The 12,591-nt window shown below is 37.6% G+C and overlaps 1 protein-coding gene and 2 long non-coding RNA genes across 3 annotated transcripts; 1 reads left to right on the plus strand and 2 right to left on the minus strand.

Moving 5' to 3' along the window:
- Window positions 1-506: 506 nt before the first annotated feature.
- On the minus strand, window positions 507-2,015 carry LOC110917565. Its single transcript, XR_002580661.2, has 2 exons — window positions 1,526-2,015; window positions 507-1,121 (listed from the first exon to the last, which is right to left on the minus strand). It is a non-coding gene; the product is annotated as an uncharacterized LOC110917565 (long non-coding RNA).
- Window positions 2,016-2,706: 691 nt separating this feature from the next.
- Window positions 2,707-3,181, minus strand: LOC110917524. Its single transcript, XR_002580620.2, has 3 exons — window positions 3,088-3,181; window positions 2,927-3,004; window positions 2,707-2,766 (listed from the first exon to the last, which is right to left on the minus strand). It is a non-coding gene; the product is annotated as an uncharacterized LOC110917524 (long non-coding RNA).
- Window positions 3,182-9,131: 5,950 nt separating this feature from the next.
- On the plus strand, window positions 9,132-9,671 carry LOC110919956 (craniofacial development protein 2-like). Its single transcript, XM_022164201.1, has one exon. It carries the CDS (start codon window positions 9,132-9,134, stop codon window positions 9,669-9,671), a length of 540 nt encoding a protein of 179 aa, XP_022019893.1.
- The last annotated feature ends 2,920 nt before the right edge of the window (window positions 9,672-12,591 follow it).

The raw sequence follows: 12,591 nt of genomic DNA on the forward strand, positions 1-12,591 counted from the left end.
TAGAAAAATAAAAGAAAAGGAAAAGTAATTTCTTTTTGCAGATTAATATTAATAATTACTATAAAGGAAAAATCATTCTATAAGGAAACCATTTTATATGACGGAGCATTTGCAATATTGTTTTTTATTGATTTTGCTTTTGTAGTTTTTATTTCTAGTCTATCTTTCTGGCATTATATGATATGCATTTGTTAAATTAATCTAAAGTGGATCTTGAATAAATGTATATGTATACAGTTGAATAGATACATACAATGTGTATGCAAGGTTTAAATAGATTGTATGTGTCGTCTTATTTCAAAATACAAATTATAATAAATAAAATACATTCACCCCACTATCGCAGTAAAATATGATCTAAAGCGACATGGATACGGATAATTTGTGTAGTAAGAGGAGAAGGGAGAGAGAAAATTATCATATTGGGAGTGGCAAAACAGTGGGTGAGAGATTAATGGTAAAATAGTGGGTTTAAGCATCACACAACTCATCAAATACAATGTATATGATCCAAATATCACCATTCAAATTGATATCTCACTTCTCCATTATTCAAAGCAATCCAGTTTCTTCTACACATATACTCAACACACAAATACCAAAAGAATGGCGTTAAAAGGCATAGGAGGGAAATCAATCACACCATCGACATCACAACACTACCATGGAGCCCTCGCTACAACACCACCAATGAACCACCACCATAACACAACCACCGAACCACAACCACCATAGCACGACTGAACTTCTTCAACCGTAAAGTCATGATGGTCTATGGATGTTTTTATCGGTTCCATTACGGTGTGTCCACCAACGATAGAGTATAAGCATAAAATGAGTGTATTATTGTTGTTGGATCGTAAGGATAGCGATTTCGACAAAACACGACATCAGGCGCAACCGGAGGGACCTCTAGAGACGCTATGCGGCCACGTGCCATTCCATCATTTTCTCCAAATGAAACGTCTTCTTATCGTAGGAATGCTACATCTATGATCTGTCTGAACCGGTTCGCTTATTCTTCTTGGTCTTTTAACTTTGCTTCAATCTCCTTCCTCTTTTTAATTTCTTTGGCAAGGTTGCACCTCCAGAAATCCTCCATGCTTTGTACCATTATAGGTCTGCAACAACATGAAAATTAAACAATCGGATTATATTAAATAAATAAAAAGTTACAGAATTCTGGTAAATTAAATTATGAGTGTATGAGAGAAAATTAAGTTATAACAGATGATGAGCAAATTAAATTAAAATAATCTAAAAATACTACAAAAAAATAAAAAAAGGTTGTGGATTTCTGGAAATTTGTTTAAACTAAATTGCATTTAAAGGAGAAAAATATTTTACCTACATGGTAGTGATGATTGGTTTTTTTTTTAACAAACCATAAATTGAATGCAAGGGCAAAAATTAGGTAAAAACAATAACAAAATTACAGATTTCTGGACGATTAAATCAAACTGAATGCAAGGGAGAAAACTAAATAGATTTAATTTTTTTTGGAACGGCAAATAGATTTACTTACATGATAATTGACGATGAAGTTTTGTTGCGATATTATCCAATTAATAAAACCATCATCGGTCGTCTCTTCTTGTTGAACTCATGCCGGTGGAGTACAATGAAAATCAGAGCGGAATCCGGTGACGACTACGTTGGAGTTTGTTGCAAATTACTTGCGGCGGAAGGGTTATATTAATCGGAAATTGAGTGACTGGATTTATGAATATAACTCCCCTCACACCATGAGTCTGCAAAGGTTTCAGATGGGTGGATACATGACCGGCAATTATTCTGGTGGTGTGAGGGTTATATAGAGGTAGAAACGGTTGCTGACGACGGTGGAACGATGGTGGAAGGAGATATGTCGGTTGATGAATGGTTGTGCCGGTTCCATGAGGGTGATGGATGATAACAGTTAATGAATCGGTGGGATAATTGCAAGTATTTGAGACGGTGGCGTTCCAATTGCTATATGACGGTTTATTTATGTTGGGGCAGCGGTTGGTAGTTATTTGGTTGGTAATTGTATAAGAGGATAATTAGACCAAGGAATCAAGGATGTGACAATAAAAAACTCAAGGAGTTTTGACCATGCATGTGACCGGAAGGAAGTTACCACAGAACTAATAATTCAAGACATATTTATGCAACCAATTAAAATGTCACTATCTTTTTTTTTTTTTTTGAAACTAGAATTTTGACCCGCCGCGCGTTGCAGCGGCGTCGAAAGTTAAATTAACTCGTATTTATACTTTATATTTGATCCGGCTCTTTACTAAAAAAAAAATATGTCACCGTCGAATGAAAACGTATTTATACTTTATATTTGACCGGCTCTTTACTGAAAAAAAGTTATTGAAAACGTGTTACCTGGCTGTCGATTGCATCTCTCAAGCACCGAAAACGGCATGAATTGGTCTCGAGTGCGAGTGATGTGTAGGTTTTTGCTGCTCTACCTTCAGCAATTACTTGTAATGATGATATAATTATCTGCATTTGATGATAATATTGTTTGTATCTTCTATCAACCTGTGCACATAAAAAATTGTTTCTTGAGTTCTTGGTTTTGTATTCTTGAAAACCAATAGAATAAAGATTAAATCCGCACACGTTACACGTTTTTTGACTTTGTTAGACACATTATGTTCGTGGCGTTAACGTCATTAAACATAGAATTACCAACGAAACTTACATATAAATCCATTCAAGCACTTCCCATCCACCGATACTGCTCAGACTCGATATCTATGTCAGCTATCAGTCCTTTAGAAAAGAAAAAACATAACATAGAATAAGCATTCTTAATTTAGTACTACATGCATAACCGTGAAGTAAGTTGTAAAACACGGAAAAGCAGTTACTAATGTTGAAAAAACTATAGTTAAAAAGATGAGCATGTAAAAGTTAACTACTTTAATTGTACCCCATGCAAGCATCAAGACACTGAAAAATCTAGACTGCCCTTGCCAGATTGTGGCTACATCCAGAGAGCGTTTATGCCCTGCGAAAAATGGATTATGCAACAGAATTTCAGTTAATAAACAAAAGCAGATTTCTAAAAGAAAATATCATATAAAACTACACCTTGAATGACAGCAAGCATAGCATAAGCAGCTGTACAGGGTTGACCAGCTGAATCGAGAAGAGATTTTATCATTCCATTTCCAGTACCTTGATTAACAAAGTATTCATGTCAATACAAACATATTTCATACAATCGTACAAATATTCACAAATCACAAATGTATGTTGGTTTCTTTTTTTAACAGCTTGACTCGGTTTGACCGAGTCAAACTGAGTTGAATCAAACCTTGACTCGAACACCAAACTCGAGCCGAACCGATCTTGTACCAAAACTGAGTCCCCAATCTTATGTCGTGAAACTGAATCGAACAATCCGAATCCAAAATAAACCCAAAAAAAACGTCAAATTTAAGTCCAACAAAATGGATCTAACAACGCCAACTGAAAACAACATACCAGAGTCGCGTGCTGACCCGTAGTCTGCCGCTCACCGAAAAACGGTGCCCCACCGTCGCCGGCGTTAACTCCGGTTGATGCGGCTGCCGCCATTGTTTGCCGTGACACCCCATCCTTCTACGTCACCCAAACCAAAACTGAACCTGCTCAAACCCGAACCGTACCCGATTTTAACCAGATCAGAAACCGGTGTGATTGATCGTTTGTGTGATGGTTGTGATTGATGAGATGATTGTTAATTAAAAAGTAGAGATCTGAGGGGAGAAACGGACCTGAAAAGTGACGGGAGAGGACGGTGGCGGAAGGGAGGAGAGTGATGGGAGATGGCGACGGAGTGACGATGCGATTAGGTCTGGCAATAGATCGGAGAGCTAATAGTTTGGAAGATGATCGTCTCCACATGATTATGATTTCAGGTTCTTCTTCTTCTTCACCGAAACGAAACCCTAGGTTTTGATCTGAATCGGCTATGGAGGAACAATTCTTTTCATATGCCTGCCGTGTTTTGTCTGTTTGTCAAAGGGTAGAATGGTCATTTGTCGGTGCCACCGACCTTTCATTTTAAGAGTATATAAATGTCTGAATTCTTCACGAATGTCAGGAGGTTTAGCATACGTTATTGTAACTGGGTCCATGTTAGAGAGCCCTCTCGCACAATAAATTCTCAATTTAAACTGAGAAATCCTATCACACAGACTCAAATTTGAGACCTGTGAGGAAAACTCACCCAGACCCACCATATGTGAAACTTAATACCTATGACCAGCACTAGAGCACTAGCGATGGTTTAAAATGTCACAATCTATGCTTTGAAATGATAATTCTTTCGTTTTAATATAGTAATATTTATATATTATACTATAAATATAGGTGTGGTTTTTTGTGAGGGTAGCGGACACTGTTTATTCATCCAATCACAGCTTGTTATGTGATAGGTAGGGGTGTAAACGACTATTTTCAAGCTATTTGAGTTCGGCTAAAAAAGACGAATCAAGATAAGCCCGAACCCGAGCTTCATTTATCGAGCTTGAGTTGGCTCACGAGGTTAAACGAACCGATTATTCATATAATTTTTAATTAAAATATTATATATATTATATAAAGAACAATGATTATTATTTATAAAATTATGAAAAATAACTAAATTATATATATACACACATATATTATAAATAAAAATTTTAATTAATACAAATTACTTATTATATAATAAAAACTACCTACGAGTCGAGCTCGAACTTTAGAAACAAAGATTGAATCGAGTCGAGCTAAAGCTCATGCTTTCATAAGTTAAACGAGCGTAGGATGATCCGGTGGATGCGCCTCATAAATTTTTATTAATATTTTATTTTGTATAAAAGTGAAGAAATGCAAGTTCTAAATAAAGCGGTCCGGTGGATGCGCCTCCCTCGAAAAAAGATTGGGTTGAAATCGGTTCGGTTATAAACGAGTTTTACCGACTCGACTAATTTTTAAATAAGCCAAGTCCAAACTAGGTCTGGCTCGATGCGTGAGCCAAATAGAATTATTATATTTCATATATTAATTTAGTTGTAATTGTATTAAATTTAAAATATACAGTAGTGGATTAAAGTGTTAACATTTTAGTTTAATTCATTAAATAACGTATAAAAATATCACAAGAAAAATAATAATAATACATCTTAATTTTTTTGATTTTTAAAATAGAAAGAGTGAATTGCAAGTTTTGTCATTTATCTTTATACCACTTTTCAAACGGTGTCCTTTGTCTTTAAAATTGACGAATTTTGTACCTATCGTTTCAAAATCTTACACGTTATATCTTTTAGGCCTAACTTTGTTAATTTTAACCGTTAAGTAAAGAGTAAATTAGTCTTTTTTTACCCAGTTGATTAGAAAACCATTCTAATATTAATTAATTTTATTTTAATAAATAAAATATAAGAATCCACCACCACCACCAAAACAATTTTATAATCTACTGCCACTATTCAAAAAGTTCTTAACCTCACCATCACCATCACCGACGATCCTACGTCATCGCCACAGTTTCAAGATCTACACCTCTACACATTGCAGGTCATTACACTAATTTTCACGTTCTACACTCAACTTTTCAAATCAGATCCCTCTAATCAGGTTGCAATACAGAGATACAAATATTATACCGGACCATCAACGCCGCGGTGGGGCCGCGACGTGTCACGACGGAGTTTCTAATCGGAACATTTGTTGGTGATAAAACATTTTTGGTAAAAAAAAATGACACCGTCTGAAAAATGGGATAAAAAAAGGACAAAATTTGCAATTCACTCAAATAAAAGGCAAAAATAATACACAAGTGTATGTTAAATTTTATGTATTTTAGTTTTTGATGTTATCAATAACTGTAAAAAAAAGTTTAATTATTGTGCTCAAAACGTTTTATTTCATCCTAAATCTCAGTCCCTCACAACCCCTTTCTCCCGTTCTACTTTACTATATCCTTGTAAGTTTCCACCAAATTAGATTTATTATAAATTTATTTAGTGTGACTTCAAATATCTTTTGTTATATATGTTTTCACATATAATTATTCAACATCCGGTAAAAGATGTGAATATTAGGGTGCAAACGAATCGAGTTGAGCTGGAGCTTGACTAGGCTCGAGTTAGTTTAATTTATAAAGGCCCAAACTTAGTTTGATTTGAGCTTTGTTTTTAAAGCTTGAACTCGGCTCGTAGGTAATTTTTCAAGCCCGAACTCAGCTAGGCTCGAGTTCGTGTACAAGTGCTGAGGTATGAGTCAATAAAGTATGTTTGTGATTTTAAATTTGTTTTTTAAGTTTCAATTTCACTCCCACTTTAAATCTATATATTTTAAATAAGCCATTTTTCATTTTTTTTAATAGTTTGTGTTTGTTAACTAAAAAAATAAATGAATACACAATAGTATTTAACTTTCTTCTAACATTAAGATATAAATTTTATTGAAAACGAAGATTTACTCAAAATAAACTATTTTATATGGTATCGTAAACTGAGTACTGGTACCAAAATGATGCCGGTCAAAAAAAAACATTGATGCATGTATCGGTATTATCGAAACTAGTATTTATGTTTATGAAACACGTATCAATATTATTTTGGGCATATGACAACTTTTATTTTATTCATACTTTTTTAAATTTAAAAAATATGACTCTTTGTTTGCCTTTTTATTGTTTATTTCGTTATTGCCTTAATATTTGTTTAGGAATTTATTTTTTTATCTTAAATCTTTTTAAGTGTTAATTCAATCACTTTATTGTTAACTTATGTTTTGTTTATTTTAAACCCCGGCCATACGCCCATACCCATGCAATGTAAAAAAAAAAAATCTCACTGGGGCTTACTGGCCTTGCTTACCTTTTTTTTTTTTTTTAACGGCTAATTTCTTTAATCTCCTGTTGTTTGTGGGACTTGAACCTAACACCTTGCTCTTCCCAATCAAGGTGTTTTAAAGGTTTTGTCTTTACCAATGGACCACCACCCCATTGGTCGTTGGCCTTGCTTAATAAGTTGCTAGTTAATGGTAAAGGCCGTGTCGGTGTTTGTCGCAACTCACGTCCCCTAATTACCCAGGAACGGGCGGCCGCGGCCAGTATCAGTGGTATCGGTATTTATCAATTTGGCAGCGGAATTTACATCAGCACCATAGTTAGGAAATATTTTATCAGAGTAAAATACCACGTTTTTATAATATTAAACACATGGGAAATTCTCAAGTTTCTATTACAAACATGTTTATAGGGATAAACCCTATTTTATTAAATAAAAACATCTTCTTTATTTAGTTAACTTCTATAGCCACTTTTCCAAGCCTTCAGTGTTGTCCAGCTGGCTTCTATTTGACTTTCACATTTTGTTACCGGAAACGCGTTTAAAAACATTTTGCCAGTGGGAAATACTGGTGAGTGAATCCCAATTTAATCAAGACAGGTTTTATCAGTTACAGTTATTGAGGGCGATCTCGCAATTACATTTGTTTATTTTTCTACTTTAATTACCACCAACGGTACTGTCAACCCGACTTGTGGTCATGTTACTACTCACAATGTAGTAACAAATTTTGTATACAAAACCCCAACATATCGACGATAATTGTATAATATAAATACTCAATCACTGTTTAATATAATGTAAAACATTTGAGGTTTTGTAAAAACAGTTTGCAAAAAGGTTCACAAAAAGGAGATTACTCACATTGCTACTTTAGGTAAATTTCTTGTGGATTCCTGGCTATAATCTATAATTTTAAATAATGCACACGTGTTAGTATAATAACCCAATATTTACATTAGTTATACCTCCCCGAGACAGAACTCCAACGACTACGTCGGGCAGAGCCTCAACAGACGTTACGGAGCGCTAGATCAATCGGGCAGCATATCTAATACGTAACCGGGGGTTATGATACTTACAACGAGGCAGAACTTCGTTATTTAGGGGGGTATAACGCCCGGCATAATGTCTACTATTCAGAATTTTAGAGAGAAAAACGAGATGTGAACGATTTGTGAACTGAGGCCGATCGAAACTATTTATAGGGTCTGATCTTGAGTTTGCCGCGCCCCGTGTAAGCCGAAGGCAAAGCCTTCGCGGCCCACGACGTAGGGTGTGTAGGGCCTAGCTTGATCCACTCACAAGTGTAGGTCTGCCACGATCGTGCCACGTGGTGGCTCCGGGGCGGCCTTGTGGCCTAGCTGTCGCGGCTCGCGACAGAGCTAGCTAAAGGCTTCGCGACCCGCGAGCGCCTATATTTTATTGTTTTTATTTTATTTTTGCAAAATTAAATGTATTTAGGGCCATTTCTTGTATACGGGGTGTATTTTAAGACATATAGGGACATTCTAAATATATATTAGGAGTGTCGGAAATATTTTAGGAGGGTTGTTATATCCTCCCCACCTTGTTTTAGAACTCGTCCTCGAGGTCTACTGGAACAAGTGTGGATGTTTCCTCTGCATCTCTGATTCAAGCTCCTATGTGTATTCTGGTCCTCTGATTGATTTTATGTGCCGATTTTGTGAATTTAGGCAGAAGGTTGAACGGTTTTATTGTTGATTCTATTCAGTTTTAGGCTAAAATTTGTGAATATACAACAAGCTTGTGATATTTTGGTTGGATTTTGTTGATTTTGTTGCGTGTGTTATTTTTTTTAACTTTAAGGTTCAAGTAATCATCAGAAAAAATAAGAAAAAGTAAAAAAAAAAAGAGATAAAGAAAAAGAAAAAGAGTAGGTAGTTTTGCCCTTTGTGTACTCTGTGTTGCCGATTGTTTGTTACCTGTTGTTACTTGTTAGTTGTAAGCATAGACAATAGAAACCATGACGTTTACTTGAGATCATGTCCAAGGACGAGAGGTGCAGGTAAGGGTAAAGTTAGAGGCTGTAGTTTACGGGTGGCGTCTTGGAGCGTAGGAACTCTTAGTGGTAAATTGTTGGAAGTGATAGACGTACTTAAAAGACGTAGGGTTCATATAGTGTGCCTTCAGGAAACTAGGTGGAAAGGACAGAGAGCAGTAGATCGTAATGGGTACAAGTTGTTATATTCCGGGTCGGATGGGGCCAAGAACGGAGTAGGATTTTTGGTATCTATAGAATTACATAAGAATGTAATTGAGGTGATACGACATAACGATAGAATTATGGTGTTAAGGTTAGTATTAGGTGAGCAAGTAGTGACAGTTGTATGCACATATGCACCGCAAGTGGGACTAGGAGACCAAGAGAAAAGAGAGTTTTGGGATTGTCTAGATGTAGTAGTAAGGGCCATACCTAGGGAGGAGAAAATTTTTATAGGAGGAGATTTTAATGGGCACATTGGTAAGGATCGTGATGGCTTTAAGTTGGTACATGGGGGTTTTGGTTTTGGCGATAGAAATGACCCAGGTAGAGACCTTCTAGACTTTGCTGCAGCCAACGGCCTAGGTATTATAAACTCGTTCTTTAGGAAGAGAGAATCTCATTTGATCACTTTTAGTAGCGGAGGACGCAACACACAAATCGACTACCTCCTGATGAGGCAGGAAGATCGACGGATGTGGATGGACTGCAAGGTTATACCAACGGAGACTGCAGCGGCTCAACACCATTTGCTAGTAGCAGATTTAGTCCTTAAAGTAAGGCTAACTGAGGGGGAGAGGAAAACCCGACCTAGGATCCGCTGGGGAAACTTGAAGGGATAAAAAATTATGATGTTTAGAGATAAAGTTAACTCGATGACATCGATGCAACTAGGTGACGATGCTAACCGGATGTGGGAGACTATGGCGACTACTATCACTACGGTAGCGAATGAGACGCTAGGGGTCACAACAGGAAAGTCTAGTGGGCATAAGGAGTCTTGGTGGTGGAATGAAGACGTGCATACCAAAATAAAGGATAAGCAACAGAGTTTTAGAGATCTTTTGAGGTGCACAGATGAGGAGGAACGGCTGAGGGTAAGGGAGATATACAAGAAGGCAAAAAGGGAAGCGAAAAAGGCGGTGACCGAGGCAAAAAACACAGCATATAAACAAATGTATGAACGTTTGGAAAGGAAAGTGGGGGAGCATGAGATGTTCAAGATTTCCAAAGCTAGGGAGCGAAGAAGACAAGATCTAGGCGTAGTAAAGTTTATCAAAGGAGAGGATGGACGTGTTTTAGTCAAGGCATAAGATATTAAGTTGAGATGGCAAACCTACTTCCATAATCTTTTCAACCACCGTAGGGCATACCAACATGATAGCATCAATCCCAGGATTCAAAGACGACAACAAAATAATTTTTACTGCAGGAGGATCACACATGACGAGGTGAGAATGGCACTTAGGAAGATGGGAAGAGGCAAGGCAGTGGGTTTGGACAACATACCGATTGAGGCGTGGAAGTGTTTGGGAGAAGAAGGAGTCCGATGGTTAACACTTTTGTTCAATTGTATTTTCAAGACGGGGAAAATGCCAGATCAGTGGAGGAGTAGCGTCATGGTGCCTTTATACAAGAATAAAGGAGACGCTCAATGTTGTGGGAACTACAGAGGAATCAAACTGCTAAGTCACACTATGAAGCTCTGGGAGAGGGTAATTGATACTAGAATTAGAAGAGAAACTCAGGTTTCAGTAAACCAATTTGGATTCATGAAAGGGAGGTCAACTACAGAAGCGATACATATTCTAAGGAGGCTGATGGAAAAATATAGAGCGAAGAAGCAAGATTTACATATGGTGTTTATCGACCTGGAGAAGGCATACGACACTGTCCCACGACAACTGATTTGGGATAGTTTGGAGGGTCGAGGGCTACCGGGGAAGTATATAGACATAATTAAGGATACGTACGATAGAACAGAGACTACTGTCCGCGCGCCTGTAGGAGATACAAACTTCTTTCCTGTGGAGGTAGGACTCCACCAGGGGTCTGCGTTGAGCCCTTTTCTTTTTGCGGTTGTCTTGGATGAGTTGTCCAAGTTGATTCAGGAGACAGTTCCGTGGTGCATGCTTTTTGCAGACGATATTGTGTTGATTGCAGAGACTAAACAGTGCCTGAACGAGAGGATAGAGGAGTGGCGAGTAGCTTTAGAGGGCAAGGGCCTAAGGATTAGTCGATCTAAGACTGAGTATCTACACTGTGATTTCAGCGGTGTAGCCATTGACGATGAAACCCAAATCACCATTGAGGATCAATTGGTCCTGCAGGTAACTAGATTTAAGTATCTAGGGTCGTTTGTTCAAAGAGATGGTGACATAGATAGTGATGTAACCCATCGTATACAGGCTGGCTGGTGTAGATGGAGAGCAGCCAGTGGGGTATTGTGCGATAGGAGGTTCCCAATTAAACTAAAGGGGAAATTTTACAGGGTAGCAGTTAGGCCAGCTATGCTATATGGAACAGACTGTTGGGCTATCAAGAAGACACAAGCGCGCAAGATGAAGGTAGCAGAGACGAGGATGCTGAGGTGGATGTGTGGACACACAAGGTTAGATCGGATAAGAAATGAGGTTTTTAGGGAAAGACTAGGAATGGCTAGTATATCGGAGAAGATTAAGGAGGGGAGATTGAGATGGTTTGGGCATGTGAAGCGGAGGGAAGCGACGGAACCAGTCAGAGTAGTGGAAACTCTTACTGTGCAGGGGAGGAGAGGAAGAGGCAGACCCAAACTGACATGGGATGAGCAGATTAGGCACGATTTACTAGAGTTGCATCTTTCTGAGGACATGGTCCACGATAGGACTTCGTGGAGGCGTAGGATTAGGGTTAAGGACTTATAGCGGTCTTAGGTGGATTTCAGGGACGTAGGTTTTTCTTATTCTTTAAGGGACTTTTCCAGTGATTGCCTTCTTGTGTTTATGCCCAAATGATGTTGTATGCTATTATACATGATTTACATTGTGTTTATGGCCAAATGATGTTGTATACTATGATACATGATTTACATTATATTGTGCCACTCTGATCACTTTCTTGGTAATGGGCGACTTCTTATTTCTGTATTCTTACTATATTCTTTGACTTGTTGTGTTGGTTTGTTGTTCGTTTTCGAGCCGAGGGTCTCTCTGGAAGCAGCCTCTCTATCCCTAGGGATAGAGGCAAGGCCTGTCTACATCCCACCCTCCCTAGACCCTATAAGTAGCTCTGCTATTTGTGGGATTTACTGGGTATGGTTGTGGTTGTGGTTGTTGTTGTTTTGTAGTCCCATTTTACTTTGACCAAAACTAATCTCTTGTGTTTGAGGTTCTTGACTTTCCTGTCTTCAATTTGTAGAGGCTTCTCTACAAACTTAAGTTTCTCATTTACCTCTATATCCTAAAGAGGTACTACTAAGGATTCATCGGCTAAACACTTTCTGAGATTGCATACATGAAATACATCATGTATTCCTGCCATTTCCTTTGACAGTTGTAGCTGATAGGCTACAGGTCCTATGATGTGCACAAAATGCAACATATAAATTACATCAATTGTGGCATAAAACTAACCCTTTTTTAGTACTAATGTTGGAAAAAGTGTGATTTTTCTTCCTTTTGTATTTTCAGGATCAAATGAGCTCAAATAAACAAAAGAAGCAAAAAGGCAGCTAAATCTAACATAAATACAAGAAAAGGAACAAACGTGGCATGCCCGGCCTCC

The sequence above is a fragment of the Helianthus annuus genome, chromosome 16 (assembly GCF_002127325.2).
Source record: "Helianthus annuus cultivar XRQ/B chromosome 16, HanXRQr2.0-SUNRISE, whole genome shotgun sequence".
NCBI classification, from domain to species: Eukaryota; Viridiplantae; Streptophyta; class Magnoliopsida; order Asterales; family Asteraceae; genus Helianthus; species Helianthus annuus.